Genomic DNA, 22,306 nt, shown 5'->3' with positions numbered 1-22,306 from the left:
AACATCAATGAAGCGCTTCGCAGGAGGCTCCCAAGCACTGATGCTGTCGCCTAGCCAGGGGACGAAACGTTTGCAACAAAAACTTCCAGCTCGGCGAACAGAACCACAACATACCCCTTGTTTCATTAGAGTCAGTCTCGGTACCAGAAACTTGGCTGCTCATGCTACATTCCCCTGAGAGTTCATCCACAAACTCCATCAACAAACACATCGACCTGGACCCAATATACCAACCACTACAGCGGACAGCTGAAACTGACAACCGGAAGCGGCAGGGACAGACCACTATAAACACCGGAGGAAACATCAAAGAAGCGCTTCGCAGGAGGCTCCCAAGCACTGATGATGTCGCCTAGCTAGGGGACGAAACGTTTGCAACAAAAACTTCCAGCTCGGCGAACAGAACCACAGCAACGAGCACCTGAGCTACAAATCTTCGCACAGACTTTGAAGCATAACTTCAATAAATAATAAAATTCCATTAGTTTTACCAATCACACACTGTACCTCCATACTAACTTTTACAATATATGCACTAGGACACTCAGATCCCTCTGCATCTGAAATTTATAGTTTCTCAGTTCAGATGTTTTTCCACATGATACTCTATTTGCCACAGTTTGTTCACTCGTTTAACCTATCTGTATCCTTTGTAGCTCCTTTATGTTCACAACTTACGTTACCAACTATTGTTCTGTCATCAACAAATTTGACAACCATACCTCGCATCTCTTCAGAGTCATTTATAGTATTTGTAAAAGTGCAGATCCCAGAACAGATTTCTGTGGCACACCATTTGTGACATCTCGTTAATCTGAAAAAGACCAATTTATGCCCTACTTCTGGCCTCTTGATATGCAGCCAATCTTTTATCCAAACGAAAGCTGACACTCCGTGGATGTGGAACTTTTATTTTCTGTAACAACTTTGACATGGCACTTTATCAAATGTTTTCCGGAAATTTAGGTGTAATACATCCACCAGCTCCACTTTGTTCATAGCACACATTACTTCAACAATACATTATAGATTAACAAAATTTTCTCTTTACAAAACTATGCTGACTGTGTTAATTACCGTGAATTTGCCCTGTGTCCTGCTATAACTTCTTCAGTAACAGCTTCTGACTTTTTCCCTATGACAGATGTTAAGCTGACTCGTCCATAGTTTGCTTTCTGTCTCCTCTTTTTATATAAAAATGAGCTACATTTGCTATCTTCCAATCTGATGGTGCCCTTCTCAAATTTAGGGATGTTTGGAAAATTAATACCAACATATCACCGTTAGAATGAAGTCAATTGGGACCTCAACACTTGGCCCACAGTTCTAACAATTTACTCAATACCACTTCTCTATTAATTATCATTTTTGAGCTCCTCCTTGCCTTCCATTCCTGATATGTAGTTGCTTCTAGGGTGTATCCTCTATAATGAAGAGCAATGCAAACTACCTGTCTGCCTCATTTACCATATCCTTTCTGACAGCAATTCTTCAGTCTCACTTCTTATTGGACCAATGCTCAATTTGTCAATTCCTTTCCTTATCAAAAATATTATAGAAATTCCTATGCTTTTATAGTTTTACCTAGTTTAACCAGATAGTTCCACATTTTTTCCATACTATTTGAACAGACAAAATCTAGTGTAATGTATACAGTAGTTGTAGGTTAATTGTACTAATAAAATGATGAGCAGTTTGAAAAGAAATATTAGCGATTCTCAAACCAATGTCTTACCATCATCAGAGCTCTGAAAAATGTTATAAAGAAGGTGCATAATTAGATCCAGGTCAACCTTTTCATCATCAAAGCTGTGGTGGTAGACACTTAAAACATCTTTATCTTCTTGACTTAACTCACCACCGTTTGACTGGACCAGGACACACTCATCCAAATTTCCTAAATCTATTGAAGAACTGGTGAACAAAATTAAAATATTAGCACTATTAAATATTAATAAATTGCATAATTGCATAAACTGTTTTAAACTACTCAAGAACACTAAACTGACTGTGTGGAGTCTGCGTGGGTTTCCTCCGGGTGCTCCGGTTTCCTCCCACAGTCCAATATGGGTGGGTTGCGCTTCAGCGGGTCGGTGTGGACTTGTTGGGCCGAAGGGCCTGTTTCCACATTGTAAAGTAATCTAAACACTAAACTGACTGTGTGGAGTCTGCGTAGGTTTCCTCCGGGTGCTCCGGTTTCCTCCCACAGTCCAAAAATGTGCAGGTTAGGTGAATTGGCCATGCTAAATTGCCCGTAGTGTTAGGTGAAGGGGTAAATGTAGGGGAAATTGGTCTGGGTGGGTTGTGCTTTGGCGGGTCGGTGTGGACTTGTTGGGCCGAAGGGCCTGTTTACGCACTGTAAGTAATCGACTCTAATCTAAAATAGTTTTACCATCACTAGTTTACAATTATGCAGTGTCTGAAAATACACAAGAAAGCATTATTTAAAAGACAATGAGTGATTAAAAGGACAACTAGCTAGCACAGAACTTGACATGAGAATCTCAAAATAACAGAAATGGTTGATAGGCAAGTATTATAATGAAACAGTAAGGGCTACCCCTCAATTAAAAGGAAACAGTGAATTTCAGTCACGGGTCTCTAGTTAACTGACCAGACCAGATTCTCGACTCTCTGATCAGTGGACAAGTTGACACTATTTTGAATGATTGGGTAAAGCTTGCTACCAATCGTTAATGTCAATACCTCAGTGCTTCAAAAAGAGCTTCAAGGAGTTGACTCTTAACTGCCCTCTGGGAAAGGCAATAAGTGCCAACCTCGTCAGCAATGCACTCATCACATGAATTTTTTTTAAAAAAGTGGTCTGTGTTTTGCTCATCATCTCCTGGAAATTTGGTCATATAAAAGTTGAGAAAACAGGACCGGGCAGCAGAAACACTTGTCCATCAATATTTAGAGTAACAACTTTTTAAACAATGAGTCAAGAGTGTAGCAGAGGGGAAAAAGGAGGAAGCAAATCTTACCCTATGGACTCCACTACCTCATCGGAATCCCTACCCCTATGCCAACTGATCTGAGGATAAAGAACTGGTGTAATACAGTGGTTAGCCCACTGAAATTGATATTTCAGGAGTTTTGCCTCAATGCTTGTGGAGCTGGTTTCAGGAAGGCCACTATAATTCATTCAATGGTCCTCTCATTGCAACAGGAGGATGCAGTGAGTCATGACTGATGTGATATTTTTAGTGTGCTTAGGTGTCACTGACGTTTAGGCCAGGTCTCACTGTTATACAGGAATATGGCAACAACAGGTCTGTACACCAGGACTTATGTTGATTTGCAAAGCTCTTCCTCAAAGACTTGCTGTTGTCTTTGTCAATACTTATCTTTTTGAAAGGGGCAGCTCACAGGATATGGGAGGTACTTAATATATGCTAGAGTCTCTCCTTCAACATATATAGGGTTTGGATTATTTAGCTGGCCAGGTGTGTGTTGATACACAAGTTTTATTTTAGTCATGATCAAGGACAGGCAAAATTGAGAGATCAAGAGTCGCTTGCAAACCTGACCGCAGTTTAATACAAATTCACGTATGTCTCTGTTCGGCAGTCCAACTTTGTCAATGAGACAATAGGGGATGAGCAGTTTTTCATTGGGCAGCATTTAATGCCGACACCAAAGGTCAGTTCATCTTTGATAATGTGGTCAATCACTACTAGATAGATTGTAAACGATATGGGGGCTATTGCACAAACTTGTATGACAACAGTCTGGGTATTGAAGATTTTAATTTTCCCACTCCTATACTTATTTTTCATATTATGGAACAATTCCAGAATTGTGAACAAGTTACATGAACATGCAAATCTACATTTTACAAAACGTCATGAATCAAATGCATTGGTCAGATCAGAGTGCAATGAAGGGTGCATGTGCTGTCCTTGACACTTTACTTGGATGTATCTGGCAAAGATCACTTTAGAGATTCCCCTGAAAGGTTAAAAGCTACTCTACCTCTGGGAGGATTTCCTCAGACAGAGAGCAGTGTAAGAAAATTGCATGTCAAGATATTCCCAGCTATGGTGCGATAAGGGATGCTCTGTTGGCAAGTATTTTAGGAGTTGTTTTGGAGACTTCCTGTACATTCCAGAAAGAGTATTCTCAGGGGAATGGTAGAAGAGTAAGTGTCTAAGTACACAAAGGCTGTAATTTGTATGGGGACAGCACTTGGATGTCTTTGAGTCTGTAGGATAACAGGGAGACGAAGCGGAGGCTTGCAAGGGCAATGCCATAACTTCTGCCAACTTGGAAATGGATCCCTAGTGACAGAAGACAAGCTACTTGTGGTATGCATGCCAATTCAACGATCTCCTGTATGCCACTCCAACTAGGTCCTCAGAGTTCTCTACAAAAGAACCTTTCCACTTTGTCCTCCCTTTGTGATAGGATAGCAAACAAACCACTTCTTACTTCAGGCCTGGTTACTGTACACTTGTATGTGGTGACTCTCCATGTGCTGATCCATACTAACCTTCAAAATAAGTGCAATGAAGGGTATGAACTGGTGGCTTCAAGTTTCAGGTGGTGAAATGCTGGACCAACTTCATTAATGCTACATTGTTGCGCACTTTCCTCTTTCTCCATGGGTTCCTGTTGCTGTGAGGGTGGCAGTTCTTGGATTACCAAAAGTCATAACTCAAAAGGGGAAGGTCAGTGTGAAGGAGGGGCATTGGGTGAGAAGAAAAAGGTCCATGGTAACATCTGAAAATTGTTCATTATGCATGATAGCATAATAAAGCTGAACTGACAATTTAAAAGGGGCATAAAGCTAGAACATGCCATTATCTTTGATGTTCTCAGTAACTGGATGCTGCAGCATGAAAATTCAGAAACTATTCTCTATGTAGGGATCAAGAGATATAAACTTCACTGTCTTCCATCTTTTCTTTTGCATGGCACTTTGCTCTACATAACGGCACTACTGTGTTTGAGTCCTTATGCCACAATTGAATAGCTGAAGGTATGCAGGAACATAATGGATAGGGGTGCAGTTGGTATCATTAGTTGGTGTACTTATAAGGGCATACCACACTTGTGCTGGTGGGTAGATGTCACATAAAGGGTGTACGCACTGACACTGGCCATTAGGTCACTAAATACTCCTGTTCATACTCTATGAGTTGGCATTCCTAGTCACTTGCTCCCAGTTCCTTCTAAGAGTAGTTATCAAGGTTTTCCTGGCCCTTCACAGATTTATGACCTCTGTCTTCACGTCCACCTTCAAGAATTGGGACAGATGCACTATTAGCCTTCAAAACCTAAGTTTAATACCAGCACTATCATTTATTGCATTTTTGCATGAACATACATTTTCCAAGGTTGAAAAATGGGATATTTTATTGCAATACATTTATTAGATTGGCTCTCTCATATGAAGGTGATTAACAGATTTATATTGCAACAACAGTTAATTTCTGTACCTACTTGAAAGATTCTAGAAGATCTACAATGTCACTTTGACCAAATCGTTTAGCCCAGTCCAAAGCTATCCTGGAAATATTGAAAAAACAAATTAGTTGTGAAGCACAGGGCACTATAAAGATAGCTTCAAGGGCCACCTTTGCCTCCTATCCAAGAGGAGTAAAAAATTTTAAAGGAAAGTTTATTGATGTATCCCAGTAAAATATATACAAAAGAACATTTATTGGCATGTTATATTTACCACTAAGGAATGGAAGCAAAGTCTAAACGACACGGACCTGTAATCGGATCAATTAGAAGTTACGGAATTCATTTTGATTGCTTTAACTGGCCACATTTCTCTTATTTAGGGCTGGAAAAGTTCCTTTTAATTAGTTCTTTTAGCTCTGATTTCTCTCCAGACCTGCTGAGCTTTTTCATCAATTTCCATTTTTGTTTTACAATGTCCACAGTTCTTTTCTTTTAATTAGGAAACACTTTTTGTCATTAGTAATTTATAGCTGAAAAAGTGTTTTAGAAAATATTGGCGCGTTGACAAACATCATTTGCAAGAACAAATAAATATGATTTTATTTGCACATCTGTGCAAGGAATCAATTCTCTAATTAGTGGAGGTACTGAAATATATCAACATATTCACAACCAATGAAGTTCGTAGCAAGACCAGAATAGGGCACAGTCTTAGCAGAGTTAAAACTTTCATAAGTGAATCAATAAGCTCTTCTTTGCACAGATATTGAAGCAAGGTGAATTTTGAAACATGTCAAAACTTGACATTGATAGATTTTGTTATGCAAGGGTGTGAAGGGTTACAGATCAAAAGGAGGTCAGAGAAAAGATTCAGGTCAGTTGCATTCTAAATTCATGGCAGATAGTGTTCAGGGATGTGTAGGTAGGTCGGGGTAAATGTAGAGTGGTAGGGTAGGGGAATGGGTCTGGGAGGATTACTCTTCAGAGGGTCAGTCTGGACTTGTTGAGCTAAATGGCCTGTTTCCACACTATAGGGATTCTATGAACTATAAACATAATCTGCTCCTGTTCCTGAATGGTAGACAGGTCAGACAGACAGGTGTGTGAATTACATAGAAGTTCTCCTCACATTACGTGCCATTAACGTATCACATCTTCAACGTATGAAAGAAAGTGTTACATTGATAAAGGAATTAGCTGTTTGTACGTGTTCAACAACAATGCTGATACCAATTTTGACACAGTATGACATTGACGTAATTCCACAAAGTTCAGATTATACAAATCAGGTGTCCATTTCCTTCCTCATTCAAAGTTCTGGTTTGCCCATCCCTTGTATTCACTGACTTGTGTTAGCCCCTGGTTAAGCCATATTTCAATTTTAAACTTCCTACTTTCATTTTCAAATCCTCCATTGACTTGCTCCTCCTTACATCTGTAACCTTCTCAGCTCTACAATGGTTTATCATTTCTGCGTTTCTCCAACTCTTGCTCAATAACATGCCTACACAACTCCATCAACGGTGGCTGTGATTTCATCTGCCTAGGCCCTAAACTGAAATTTCTTCCCTAAATGTCTGCTTAGCAACCTCTCTCCTCCTTTGATGTAGTCAATCAATCTACCTCTTTAATCAAACCTTTGCCATCTGCCCTAACACAGGTACTACTTCTGACATCCAGTGTACAATTTTGCTAAATAACGCTCCTGTTAAGAGTAAGTTATTGCAGCTGCTTTACACAATTCCCCCTTTGTAGTTGAATGCAAAAGGCTTATTTATTGATACAATTTAATTTGTTTGAATACTAATAAAATTCTAATAATGTACTAATTTCATGAAAGGCTGAAAGTTTCTCTTTCCCACAGCAATTGACTAAGTATCAATGAATAAAACCTCTCAGTTGACAAGCAGACTTGTCTAGCGAGTTTTAAGATTTGTAGCTCAGGTTGAGGTTCATGATGTAGGTTTGCTCACTGAGCTGGAAGGTTTGTTTTCAGATATTTTGCCACCATTCTAGGTAACATCATCAGTAAACCTCCAGATGAAACACTGGTGTTGTGGCCCACTTTCCATTTGTGTCTTGCAGTTTCCTTGAGTTGGTGACGCCACCTCCTGTTCTTTCTCTCAGGGGGTGGTAAATGGGATCCAAGTCAATGTATTTGTTGATAGAGTTACAGTTAGAATGCCATGCTTCTAGGAATTCTCGTGCGTATCTCTGTTTGGCTTGTCCTAGGAAGGATGTGTTGTCCCAGTCGAAGTGGTGTCCTTCCTCATATGTAAGTAAGGATACTAGTGAGAATGGGTCATGTCTTTTTGTGGCTAGTTGATGCTCATGTATCCTGGTGGCTAGTTTTCTGCCTGTTTGTCCAATGTAGTGTTCGTTACAATTCTTGCAAGGTACTTTGTAAATGACATTAGTTTTGCTTGTTGCCTGTATTGGGTCTTTCAAGTTCATTAGCTGCTGTATTAGCGTGTTGGTGGGTTAGTGGGCTACCATGATTCCAAGAGGTCCAAGTAGTCTGGCAGTCATTTCTAAGATTTCTTTGATGTAGGGGAGAACGGCTAGGGTTTCTGGATGTGTTTTGTCTGCTTGTTGGGGTTTATTGCTGAGAAATCTGAGGACTGTGCTCATTGGGTACTCATTCTTTTTGAATACACTGTGTAGATTTTCCTCTGCTCTTCATAGTTCCTCTGTGCTTTGGTGTGTGGTGGCTTGTTGAAATAATGTTCTAATGCAGCTTTGTTTGTGGATTTTGGGATGATAGCTTCTGTAGTTCAGTAATTGGTCTGCATGTGTTGTTTTCCTGTAGACGCTGGTTTCAAGTTCCCCATTAGTTGTTCGTTCAACTGCGACATCTAGGAATGGCAGATTGTTGTCGTTTTCCTCCTCTTTAGTGAATTTCATGCCAGTAAGGGTATTATTGATGGTCTTGAAGGTTTCTTCTAATTTGTTTAGTTTTGTGATGACAAAGGTGTCATCCATGTAGCGGACCCAAAGTTTGGGTTGAATGGTTGGCAGAGGTATACAGATGAGGAAGGACACCACTTTGACTGGGACAACACATCCATCTTCAGACAAGCCGAGCAGAGACACACACAAGAATTCCTAGAAGCATGGCATTCCAACTGGAACTCTGTTAACACACACGGACTTGGATTCCATTCACCACCTCCGAGAAAAAGAACATGAAATGACATCACCACAGGAAATTATGTCATCACTGGACATGACATCACCAATCCAAGGAAACCGAAACAAATAGAAAGCAGGCCATACCACCAATGCTCCATCCGGAGGCTCACTGATAACGTTACCTAGAATGGTGACAAAAAGTCTGAAAACGAACCTGCCAGCTCAGCAAGCAAACATACATCCAGACCTGTCTAGGTTCCCAAGACCCAAACTTCCATCGCCAGATTATAACTGAAAACATTTGTTTTCTGCTTAATTTAGCATAATTATTTCCAGCCTGCAAAAGTTGTGCAAACATAATCCATATTTAAATCAACTCCAATGCAGGAATAATCAAATTAGTGTATGAACAAAAAAAATGGTTAACTTAATTAATAAATCACTAAGGCATAAGAAAAGAAAGAAACCAATTCCCTTACCAGCCATTGGAAGCCTTAACACTGACATTTGCTCCCATGCTGAGTAGCTGCTCCACTTGACTGAGGAAGCCCCGACCTGCTGCTATCATTAAGGGTGTAGCGCTTGTTTCACTGTGCCTGTAGTCAACTAAAAAAAGCAACTTATGAGTCAAATGTTAATACACTGTAGAATTATAGAATAAACACCCAATTCCAGCTATGAAATGTGTCTTCTCTAACAAATCTTCTCTGAAATGTGTGTTCTTATAAAATGCTTTAAGCAAATAAGATATTATTGAAATGCAACTCATGCTGGTACTTGGCTTAAAAAATATAATTATATCCAAAACAGAGGGCTGATGCAATGGGGAAACAGAGCAGATTTCCTGTTTTTATTTCAGTCATAGAGGCCATAGAAACATTAAGGATGCATTGCGGCATAGTGATGTGGCTAGACTGGTTATACCAAATCCCCAGGCAATGCTTTAGGTTCAAAATTCACTGCTAATGGAATTTAAATAATAAAACTGAAATATGAAGCTAGTTTCAACAATGGTGACCATGGGATCTATCATCTAATCTCATTAAAAAAAACCCATCTGCTTCACTAAGCTCCTTTACTGAAAGAAATCTGCAATCCTTACCTGATCTGATTTACATTTGACTCCAAATCCACAACAATATGGTTAACTCTTAAATGTCCTCTGAAAGTAAGCTCATCACTTCAAAGGCAATTAGGGATAGGCAACAAATGCCTGGTCAGGAAAAACACAATCCCAAAAGAATAAAGAATTGCTGAAACATTAATTGTAATTTTGGTAGAAAGTTTCTAAATGTAAAAATCCTTCCATTTCATTTATCAAACTTGAATTGCAATTGGAATTTTGCAAAGGCTGCAACTATTGGTGCTATGCAATCATTAATTTAATTTCAATATGGGAGTTAAGAAACCATGGTTCCAGGTAGCAGTTACATATTGACACCACACAGCAATTTCCATTTTTGATTTTAAGCCTTCAGAGGTAGCAAATCTTAGGTCTCGGAAGTAACTCTGTAATGATGTCACAGAACAACTCCTCACAGGACCTGAACAGCATATGGTGGGCAAATTTAAAGAGGGAAGAGAGAAAAGAGAAAAATATATGGAGATCTAGGCATGTGAAATTTAGAAACAGATGCAAAGTGGCATGTTAAGCAGACTGACTAGCATCAGGGGTAGAGTTTATGAACTAGTCTTTCAAAAATGTACTTGTAATATTAAAGCCTGGTATATCTCTGAATACCATGTATTGTAATCTTTAGTCTTAATATATAACAAACTATCATAAAAGAAGGCCAAGCCTGAAGTTAGTTGTTGACCTAGCCATCTCCTCATTCTGTCTGAGTTGAACCCAAACTCTCAGATGTGGATAGTAAACCATACAAGAGCATAAGATATTTGAGCAGGAAAAGGTCACAGGTCCCTTGAATTTCCTCCAACATTCAACAAAATCATTGATCTAAGCTTGACCTCAAATCTACATTCCTACCCTTGCTCACAACCCTTCACTACCCATTGTTTAACAATTTAATCAGTCTCAACTTCAAACATACTTGACAATTGAGCTTTCACAGCTCTGAGGTAAAGAATTCCAATCTGAAGAAAATACATTCCTCTTCATCTCCATCCTAAATAAAATATTTTTTTCTGAAACCATGCCCTATTGAGGATTCCCTTAGGAGGATCCTGACAAGCACCCTCAAAATCTTACATGTTTCTATGAGATCATTACGCATTCTTCTAAACTCCGATGAATATAGGCCTAAACTGCTCAATCTTCCTCATAAGACAACCCTTCATCAGAGAAATCAACATCACCTAACTACCTCCAAAAGCGAGCATGCTCAAGTCAGGAGGCCAAAACAGTAAACAAGACTAAATATAGTTTGTGGCAAAACTTCTCTTTTCTGGCCAATGTTCCATTTGTCCTCCTGGCTGTCCCTGCAGATTAATGAGAAAGATCTTCACCCAGAGAATGGTGAGCCTGTGGAATTCCCTGCCACAGAAAGTAGTTGAGGGCAAAATAGTGAAAGTTTTCAAGAAGGAGTTGGAAATAGTTCTTAGGACTAAAGAAATCAAAGGGAATGGGAGAAAGCAGTAAAAGGGTACGGAGTTGGATGATCAGCCATGATCATATTGAATGATGATCGAGTTTGAAGGGCCAAATGGCCTACTTCTGCTCCTATTTTCAATGTTTCTAACTTTTTGTGCTTCAAGTTAAGAGTTTCAGATTCCTCTATAGCACAGCATTCTGCAATCTATCAATTTAAACAATCCTTTGTTTTTCTATATTTCTGACGAAAGAGAATAAGCTCCCATTTTCCCAAATTACACTCCACCTGCCAAATTTTAGCCACTCACCTAGACTACCTTTATCCCTATGCAGGATTTTTGAGACTTTTGTACAGGTTGCCTTGATAAAACAATGTTGCTTGATTGCATTGTGATTTTTTAAGTGTCCTTCCCACTCTACTATTACTTCAATTATGGATTCCAGTGTTAGGCTAGTTGGTCTAATTACCGGTCCAGTGTTTCTCCACTCCCCCAACATTCACCACCCTTCCTTTTTTGCTTAGGGAAAACCCAGCCCTTACATGCAGTTTTTAATCCATTGAAATTTCCTTATAATCTTCTGAATTTTGAAAGATTATCCCCAATGAATCTACTTTTTCTGCAGCCTTGACAAATGACATAAGCCATTAGGACTTGGGGACGTCAACATTTAGTACTATTAATTTGCCTAGTATAATTTTTCTAGTGATAAGTTACTCTGTTTCATTTCCCCTTGAGATATTTTTGTGTTTTATACAATGATCTCAGATACAAATTATTTATTCAGTCGTTCCTCAGTTTGCCATATTATCAATTCACTGATGTTATCTCCCAAGTTTATTCTAGTTACGCTCTTCCTTTTTAGGCACTTGTAGAAACTGGGTGTTTCTTTTAATTATTTTTTGCAGATTGTTATAATTTATTTGCTGCTACCTCATTTTTTCTTTCATTCTCATCGTTCTTAGTCAGTCACAAATAATGCATCCTTTTCATTATTTATTAAAATGAGAAAAGAACGACACTGTTGAGAGTTATGAAATATTGCCACAGAGGTGTACTACTGATCATTACCCTCTCAATTTTTAATCTGTCATCCCAGTCCACTTTCACCAATGCTTGTTTCATAGTTTAAAGCATTAATTTCAGATTCAACTTTCTCACCCTCAAAAGGAACATTAAATTCCACAACGTAATAATGATTCTTCGCTTGAGGATTTTTTAAAAAATATGTTAATAATTCAATGTGCTCAATGTGCATTACTTGATCAAAAGAGCCAGTTCCCTGGTTGGCTCCTCAATACATGTAGGAAATTGCCTTGAAGATTCTGAATTCATCCTCAAGGCCTTCTATGCCAATTTGATTTCTTCAATTTGGATGAGGATTAAAATTGCTCGATTTTCTCAGTATCCTTCTTTAGAAATTCTTATTAGTTCCAGCCTCATAGTCTGCCCCACCATGCAAACTGGAGTCATTGGGAATCGGGGCAAACTTTCCGCTGGTTAAAGTCATACCTGGCAGGTAAGAAGATGGTTGTCAGGTCAGTTGGAGGTCAGTAATCTCAGCTCCAGGCTATCTCTACAGTAGTTCCTCAGGATAGCGTTATAAATCCAATCATCTTCAGCTACTTCATCAATAACCTTCCCTCCATAAGGTCATAAGTGGAGATGTTCAATGTTTGCACAACGTTGAGCATCATTTGTGACTCCTCAGATAATTAAGCAGTCTATGTCCAAATGTAGCAAGATCTAGTCATTATCAGTCTTGGGGTAACAAGTGAAAAGTAATATTCACAACACAAAATGACCATTTCTAATAGGAAACGATTGCCCCTTGACAAAGATATTACCATCACCGAGTACCCCATTAACAACATCCCGAAGGTCACCATTGACCAAAAACTGAAAAGGACTAGCCACATAAATACTGCGGCAACAAGAGCTGGTCAGAGGCTAGAAATCATGAAGCAGGTAAATCATCACTAACCTAGGTATATAGGTGTTGGAGCAGGAGTAAACCATTTGACAATTCAGGCTTGCTCTACTACTCAATAAGATTACAGCTGATTTGTGTGTTGGCCCCATCTCCAGTTAACTGTCTGCAGCTCTCCGGTCTATCAAATATTTAATTAACTCAGCCTTGAATAAATTTAAAGATCCAGCCTCAGTCCAACCTTAAGTTGTTTATGCTCTTTGATGTTGAATGTGCTCTCTTTTTTTTTTAATTCATTTGTGGGACTTTGGGCATCGCTAGCTAGCCAGTACTTGTAGCCCATCACTTTTTGCCTTTGAGAAGGTGGTGGGGAGTTGCCTTCTTGAATTGCTGCAGTCCAATTGCTGTGGGTTGACCCACACTGCCAATAGGGAGGAATTGCTATGGATTGACCCACACTGCCAGTAGGGAAGGAATTCTAGGATATTGACGCAATAACTGTCAAGGAACAGTGGTATATTTCCAAGTCAGGATGGTGAGGAGGGGAACTTGCAGTGATGGTGTTCCCAAGTAGCTGCTACCCTTGTCCTTCTAGATGGAAGTGGTCGTGGGTTTGGAAAATGCTGTCTAAGGATATTTGGTGAATTTCTGCAGTGCATCTTGGAAATAGTACACACTGCCGCTACTGAGTGCCAGTGGTGGAGGGATTGAATGTTTGTAGATGTGGTGCCAATCAAGCGGGTCGCTTTGTCCTGGATGGTGGCAAGCTTCTTGAGTATTGTTGGAGCTGTACCCATCCAGCCAAGTGGAGAGTACAGAGGAATCTCGATTGTCTGAATTTGTGGATTATCTGAAGATCGCAACGTCCCACAAAAACGTTACATCAAAGAGGGAAGTGTATTTGGATTACGTGTGCTGAAGAACATGAAAACGCTGACAAAAACAAAGAAACACAAGCAGCTCAAGCATCAGCGACTGGATATTTTTTACGTGAGGATTAGTTACACAGCCCTTTGCAAAGGTTAGTGTTTTATTCCTGTCACTTTACTGGGCCATTGATGAAAAAAAATGGCAGAGAAAGTCAATGCCTGCGCAAGGCAGTGCTTCTGTCTTTCTATTGCGATACTGAGTTCACAGAAACTGACAATCGCTCATGATTATAAAAGCTCGGGACTTTGTTTAATGCTGGGATTTCGTATATTTGTGTGAGGGTAAGGGTTTAGTCCTTCTCAGTTTAACCTGCAATTTGCAGAATGCAAAGATTTGTTTAAATAGCAGACTCAAAATTATAGATTTAAACAAACTCCTGTACAGCACAGCGTTTGATCAGTATGGCTTCCCCTGTTTAAGGTCAAATCGAATAATCAATTATCCGAAAGAAATAGCGCCCACACACCTTGTTCAGGTAATCGAGGTTCCTCTGTATTCCACATACTCCTGACTTGTGCCTTGTAGATGGTGGATAGACTTTGGGGTGTCAAGAAGTGAGTTACTCACCACAGTACCCCTCGTCTCTGACCTGCTCGTGTAGCCACTGTGTTTATGTGGTGAGTCCAGTTGAGTTTCTGGTCAATGGTAGCCACAAGGATGTTGACAGTGAGGGATTCAGTGATGGTAGTACCGTTGAATGTCAAGGGATTGTGGTTAGAGTGTTTCTTATTGGTGATGGTCATTGTCTGGTGCAAATGTTACTTGCCACTTGTTGGCCCAAGGCTGGATATTGCACAGATCTTGCTGTATCTGAACACAGACTGCTTCAGTGTCTGAGGAGTTGTAAATGGTGCTGAATACCTTGCAATCAAATCATCAGCGAACATCCCCATTTCTGACTTTACGGCAGAGGGAAGGTCATTGATGAAGCAAGTGAAGATTGTTGGGCCTAGGACACTACCTTGAGGGACTCCTGCAGAGACGTCCTGAAGCTGAGATGACTGACACTCCACAACCACAACCACCTTCCTCTGTGCCAGGTATGACTCTAACCAGTGGAGTGTTTGCCGCCTGTTACCCATTGATTCTAGTTTTGCAAGGGATCCCTGATGCCATACTTGGTCAAATATGGCCTTGATGTCAAGGGTGGTCACTCTCACCTCACCTCTGGAATTCAGATCTTTTGTCCATGTTTGAACCAAGGCTGTAATGAGATCAGGAGCTGAGTGACCCTGGCGAAACCCAAACTAGGCGTTACTGAGCAGGTGCTGCTTGATAGCACTGTTGATGACCCCTTCCAATAGTAATATTTTAAATTTCTTCTCAATAAGATTCATTTTATGACTGTAAACCTACTTTAAATCTCTATCAGATAAAAATGATTTTAAAACTGTTCTTTAAGCTTGCCTTTAAGTGTTTTAAATTGAATGCTTGTACAGCTTGCTACACACTATATCATAGCCATTTTGAAGTATTTCCTGTATGTGCTAGACATTTTAATTCAAAGTTCTGTAATACTCTGTTTAATTCTTCAATAAAGCTTTAAGTTGTGTTATTAGCTATTCAGTAGTAAGTTACAGCTTTTAAACTGTTTAAAATCTGTTTATTGTGCTTCTGTACCTCCATTCTGCTTACTGGGTCTTCTGCCTTTTTTGAAGTTTTTCACACCACTTTTACCAGTCAAAATGGTGGCTCGCCATTCCTTCGAGGGGTTTTCACCTTCTGTAGCCAAGGTAGAGTTTCTACTTCTTCCTGTGTTTCTACTTCTTCCTTTTATTATCTAATCCACTTTTTCCATACAAATTGTAAAATAAAGTTTTCTGGCTGCAGACTTTGCAAATCTTCTCACCGTGGTCTGGACGGCACGGTGGCACAGTGGTTAGCACTGCTGCCTCACAGCGCCAGAGACCCGGAGTCAATTCCCGCCTCAGGCAACTGTCTGTGTGGAGTCTGCACATTCTCCCAATGTCTGCGCGGGTTTCCTCCGGGTGCTCCGGTTTCCTCCCACCGTCCTAAAATGTGCAGGTTAGGTGAATTGGCCATGCTAAATTGCCTATCGTGTTAGGTGAAGGGGTCTGGGTGGGTTGCTCTTCGGAGGGTTGGTGTGAATTTGTTGATAAGTAAAAAATCTAATCTGTAAGTAATCTAAGCTAAAATAGTAGCTTAATTGTCGAAGTTTGGTGTTTTGAAATCTTTCTGACTTTTCTTTTTCCTGCAAGATTCCTTCATAAATCGAATTTTCTTGTTTTCAGCTTAAATACATTTTCAAATGTTCCCATCTTGATTTTATATAGCAGTTTAAATTTCTTTCTTAGCTCTTTCATGGCTGGCTTTTCTTTTCCTTCTGCCCACTGTTTATTATCAGCTTCTAAATGAAGTGCTGAAATTGCCTTTCTGCTGCTTCCAGGTTCCTGCTGCTTTCCTCAGTCGGTAATCCTGTTTCAGCTGCTAACCAGTGTGTCTTCTCAAAGTAACAAATGCCCTTGAAATAGTTTCTTTAATTATGAGTTGTTCACCACTTCTTCTTCTCAGTCTATTGGGCTAGCCTCAAAGCAATAGCGTTTTGGAAAATTAAAATCAAAGCAAAGCATCAACCATCTTGCTAGCTGCTTCTTTTAAGATCCTAGGATGAAACCACCAGAAGCATTTTCAATTAGTAGGGGGCACAGATTTAAGGTAAATGGGGGTAAGTTTAAAGGAGATGTGAAAGACAAGATTTTTACACAGAAGATGGTTGGTGCTTGAATGCATTGCAGGGGAGATGTGAAGCAGATACAATTGTAATGTTTAAGAGGCATCTTGACAGATAAGATTAGGCAGGAAATACAGGGGTATTTAGTTTAGAAATGTGCCATGTGTTGCCACAGTCTTGGTCAGCCAAAAGCCCTGTTACTGCGCTGTTCTGTTCTTTGTTTTTTGTTTGTTCTAAACCAGGCACTTATCAGCTATAGTCAAGATTAGAGTGTGGCTGGAAAAGCACAGCTCCAAGGATCAGGAAAATCGACGTTTCGGGCAAAAGCCCTTTAATCAGGAATGATGATCAGCTATAGCTCCAATGATTTATTCAGTATCACTTTTCTGGTGATTGTGATTTTCCTAGAGTTTGTCCCTCCCCTCTATTTCCCAACTTATCACTGGTTTTGAGATGTTACACATATCCTCTTTAGTGAGGAATGATGCAAAATATCTTTTCATTTGCTATTTCCTTATTTTCCATTATTAATTCTCCAGTCTCACCTTCTATAGAACCAACTCTCATCTTGTCAACTCTACTCCTCTTTAAATATTTATTTAAAAAACTTACCATTTATTTTTATATTTCTGACTAGCCACATTCACATTGCAACTTTGCTTTCAATTAATTTTTTGGTCTTCCTTTCCTATGTTTTTGTATTCTGTTCAATCTTCCAACTTGCCCCTTTGTACTGTTGCACAAATATATATATGCTCTTTCTTTTAGTTTGATACCAAAATTTCTAGCTTACCATGGAGGATGAATCCATCCCTTGGTACTTGTCTAATTTCATGGAATGGATCTGTTTTGTATATTCTGAAATCTCCCCTTAAATGTCTGGCCAATAGAGACACAATAGCAATCTGTTAGCCTAATTTGCCAATTCACTTTAGCCATGTCCAATTTCATGATCTCATAAGTGTCCTTACTCAAATTTTTAAATATAATGAAGGAACCACTCCTTTCTCCCTCGAACTAAATGCAAATCTCAATCGTATTACGATCATTGCTACCTGTATTGTTAGGGTGAAAGTATCTTTAAGACAGTTTAAGGTCTGATCAAAACTAATACAAAAAAAAACACGCACTTTAATAGGACACAAATTTATTAGCGTAATCTACTTAATGTTAGAGCTATACGTAAACTAATCAGTAAATCTATTGTCTTAAACTACATGATATACATATAAATACCAAACAACTGAGTCTCACACTGCCTTCTCTCCATCAAGAACTTTGGTGAATGGTACTCAGAGCTCTATCTCAGAATCCATGGCACCAATCTTGTGAACCCCTCAGATGGAGAAAAGTCGGTTGAGAGGCTACTATTCTGAATCTAAGATTACATGCCGAATCTCCATTTTGTAATGATTGCAGTGCTTTTCCAACCTTCAAAACCAACTGAAAATCAAATCCAGGTGGCCCTATGTAATTGCACGACAAGACAGTTCTCTCTGATAATTCAGTGTCATGTGGTCACCTCCCAGTCAAATAGGCCGTCTTTGCATTCGGCCTGTGGTCTGGTTTGAACATATCATTTTTAAGCTCAACACTACACCAAGTGCACTTTTGCTAATGTGATCATTAATTATAATTTATTGCACAAAAAAAACTATAATATACAGCCTGATCTCTTGTTGGCTCCAAAGTATGCTGTTCTTAAAAAAAGACGATCATAAAAACATTCTTTGAATGCCTCATCTAGGCTATCTTTGCCCATCTGATTTTTCTAGTCCATACATAAATTAAAATATCTCTAGATTATTGCTCTGCCTTTTCAACAATCTCTTAACATTTCTTCCTTTTAGTAGCTACTGTTCAGCAGCCTAAACATCACTCCCACTTTTGGCCTTTATTATTTTTCACTTCTAGCCAAATTGTTTCCAACTCTTCGTTTCCTGCATTTGAGTCGTCGCTACTGTGGTAATAATACAATTAACTAAGAGAGCTCCCTCCATCCCACCACCTTTTCCTGCTTTTCTGTCCTTTGTAACTGTCCTGAACCCTTCAAAATTCAAGTCCATATTGAAGTTATCCTGTCACCATATCTCTAAAATGGTTTCCAGATTGTATTTATTTCTACTTAAGCTCAGTCCTTTTGTTTGGCTTCAAATGCTACATGCATTTATATACAAAGCTTTATTTTTTTTTACAGTCTCGATTAAACAGTCTTATGTTTGTTAACTCTTAAGATTGTGCTCTCTATTCCTTCCTGCCACAGGCAATCAAATGTTGCCTCAATGTCAATCATTCGACAGAGGGTGGTGGTGGAGGGTTGTTTTTCAGACTGGAGGCCTGTGACCAGTGGAGTGCCACAAGTCGGTGCTGGGTCCTCTACTTTTTGTCATTTGCATAAATGATTTGGATGCGAGCATAATAGGTACAGTTAGTAAGTTTGCAAATAACACCAAAAGTGGAGGTATAGTGGACACGAGAGGGTTACCTCAGATTACAACAGGATCTTGACCAGATGGGCCAGTGGGCTGAGAAGTGGCAGATGGAGTTTAATTCAGATAAATGTGAGGTGCTGCATTTTGGGAAAGCAAATCTTAGCAGGCCTTATACACTTAATGGTAAGGTCCTAGGGAGTGTTGCTGAACAAAGAGACCTTGGAGTGCCTCCTTCCTATCGGAAAGATGTTGTGAAACTTGAAAGGGTTCAGAAAAGATTTACAAGGATGTTGCCAGGGTTGGAGGATTTGAGCTATAGGGAGAGGCTGAACAGGCTGGGGCTGTTTCCCTGCAGCGTCGGAGGCTGAAGGGTGACCTTACAGAGGTTTATAAAATTATGAGGGACATGGACAGGGTAAATAGGCAAAGTCTTTTCCCTGGGGACGGGGAGTTCAGAACTAGAGGGCATCTGTTTAGGGTGAGAGGGGAAAGATATAAAAGTGACCTAAGGGGCAACTTTTTCATGCAGAGGATGGTACATGTATGGAATGAGTTGCCAGAGGATGTGGTGGAGGCTGGCACAATTGCAATATTTAAAAGGCATTTGGATGGGTATATAAATAGGAAAGGTTTGGAGGGATATGGGCCGGGTGCTGGCAGGTGGGACTAGATTGGGTTGGGATATCTGGTCGGCATGAATGGGTTGGACTGAAGGGTCTGTTTCCGTGCTGTACATCTCTATGACTCTATCTTGGTTCTTTCGCTTACACTTGGACACAGAATGAATCATAGTCTGGAGCCAAGTGATCCTGACAGAGTCTAAAACAATCCAAAATCATTTTACTTTAAACTAATGCCACTGGCAGACGTAGGTAACTTGAATTTCCACCATTGTTAAGGAGACACCAACATTGTAGTTGAATTGAAACAGATTGGTTAGAAGCATGGATAATTCTGAACACGTTTTCAGTTCTATAGCCTGTTTCTGTCAGAGTCAATATTTTTTGATGCATCCAGTGGGCGGTACGGTGGCACAGTGGTTTGCACTGCTGCCTCACAGCGCCAGAGACCCGGGTTCAATTCCCGCCTCAGGCGACTGACTGTGTGGAGTTTGCACATTCTCCCCGTGTCTGCGTGGGTTTCCTCCGGGTAGTGTTAGGTAAGGGGTAAATGTAGGGGTATGGGTGGTTTGTGCTTTGGCGGGTCGGTGTGGACTTGTTGGGCCAAAGGGCCTGTTTCCACAATGTAAAGTAATCTAATCTAATCTAATCAGTGCATTCTGCCATTTCTTAACCTCAAGTGGTTTGAATCAAATTGACAAAGTTGGCATCTGGGACAAAAAGGACACCAGGAGGCAAAGTAGCATCAGGTATTCAGTACCTCTGGCTCAAGATTGTTGCACATGCTTCAACCTTCATACTGATGAGGTAAAAACAATGACTGCAGATGCTGGAAACCAGATTCTGGATTAGTGGTGCTGGAAGAGCACAGTAGTTCAGGCAGCATCCAAGGAGCTTCGAAATCGATGTTTCGGGCAAAAGCCCTTCATCAGGAATAAAGGCAGTGAGCCTGAAGCGTGGAGAGATAAGCTAGAGGAGGGTGGAGGTGGGGAGAAAGTAGCAGAGAGTACAATGTGTGCTGGGCTCCACCAGCATTCAGAAGAAGGATATTTCTAGTTCCTCCTTCTTCAATTCGTTTTTAATTATCAATCATTATTTGGTACGAACAATGGAACAAGCTGATGAACCTGTTCCAAACGCATCCTATTTATAAAATAATTAGTGCCTAGAAGATGCTGGAGGGTTCTTTGTAAGAAGAGAGGATTGTGTATCTATTCATATTATTAATTTTTCTTTAATCTTTCATAGGATGTGGGCATCACCAGCATTTGTTGCCCATCAGTAACTGTTCCCAAACTAAGTGGCTTGCTAGGTGCGTTCAGAGGGCAAAAAGTGTGGCGCTGAAAAAGCCCAGCAGGTCAAGCAGTATCTGAGGAGCAGGAGAATCGACGTTTTGGGCATAAGTCCTTCATCAGGAATGTTGGTGGGGGAGAGGGGATTGGCTGGGAGATACATGGAAGGGCAGGGGGGGGGGGGAGAAGAGGAGCTGGGAAGGTGATAGGTAGATGCAAGTGGGGGCGTGATGTGATAGGTCAGAGTGGAGGGTGGACCGGACAGGTGGGAAGGAAGATGGACAGGTAGGACAGTTCAAGAGAACAGTGCCAAGTTGGAGGGTTGGATCTGGGATGGGATGGCGGTAGGAGAGATGAGGAAACTGGTGAAATTGATGTTGATACTGTGTGGTTGAAGGAACCCAAGGTGGAACATACAACAATAGAGCACAGTACAAGCCACTTGGCCCTCAATGTTGTGCAGACCTTTTATCCTACTTTAAGATCAGACTAACCTACACACCCTTCATTGTACGATCTTCCACGTGCTTATCCAATTGCTTAAATGTCCCTAATGTATCTGACTCTACTACTACTGCTGGCAGTGCATTCTACGCATCCATCACTGTGTAAAGAACTCATCTCTGACATCTCCCCTATACCTTCCTCTAATCATCTTAAAATTATATCCCCACTTAATAGACATTTCCACTTTGGGAAAAAGTCTCTGGCTATCTACTGTATGCCTCTCATCATCTTGTACACCTCCATCAAGTCACCTCTCATCCTTCTTCGTTCCACTGAGAAAAGCCCCAGTATAATGTTAAAAGATTAAATGGGACTCTCTCTCTCTGGACATTAATGTAATATTAAAGGGTTAAACTGCACTGTCATTGGGTGGGGATGAAAGCCATGAAAGAATGCGGACGACTATCCATTGTAATTTACACTTCATTTAGACATCACTCCCCTGCTATTGTCAAGTTAAACTTTCAATTCAATGTCTTCCATTCAGAAATGCTTTCTGCCTGGAGGTGTGTCACACCTATATTGTCTTGGGAAAAGCACTGAGTCAGGAAATCGTCTGCTTAATGATTCCCCAGGATTAGGACATTAACATTTTACATTATCTCAGAGGAGGATCTCATCCTGTCATTGTACCAGGGGTAACAGGTCACTGAGTAACTGGGGGTTGTCTGGAGTGGTATGTAACTGTAGAGGTGTAGCCAGAGTATTTGTAAGCATTGCAACTGACCTGTCTAAAGAGGATGTGTTTTCTTTTTTGAGTCTGATTTTGACTCAACCTCGCATGCCTGCGAGGGGGGGGGGGGGGGGGG

The 22,306-nt window shown here is 40.3% G+C and overlaps 1 protein-coding gene across 5 annotated transcripts in view; it reads right to left on the bottom strand.

The window, feature by feature from the left end:
- LOC122560254 (3'-5' RNA helicase YTHDC2) overlaps positions 1-22,306 on the bottom strand; it is a 143,966-nt gene that overhangs the window by 60,967 nt on the left and 60,693 nt on the right. For all 5 annotated transcript variants that reach the window (XM_043710759.1, XM_043710748.1, XM_043710768.1 and 2 more), the window contains exons 12-14: positions 9,024-9,150; positions 5,446-5,511; positions 1,736-1,914 (exon numbers count right to left, since the gene is read on the bottom strand). In XM_043710759.1, coding sequence (XP_043566694.1) covers positions 1,736-1,914; positions 5,446-5,511; positions 9,024-9,150 — 372 coding nt within the window. The remainder of the gene's footprint in view (positions 1-1,735; positions 1,915-5,445; positions 5,512-9,023; positions 9,151-22,306) is intronic.

Source organism: Chiloscyllium plagiosum, chromosome 2 (genome assembly GCF_004010195.1).
Source record: "Chiloscyllium plagiosum isolate BGI_BamShark_2017 chromosome 2, ASM401019v2, whole genome shotgun sequence".
NCBI classification, from domain to species: Eukaryota; Metazoa; Chordata; class Chondrichthyes; order Orectolobiformes; family Hemiscylliidae; genus Chiloscyllium; species Chiloscyllium plagiosum.
This window is presented reverse-complemented; position numbering and strand designations above follow the sequence as displayed.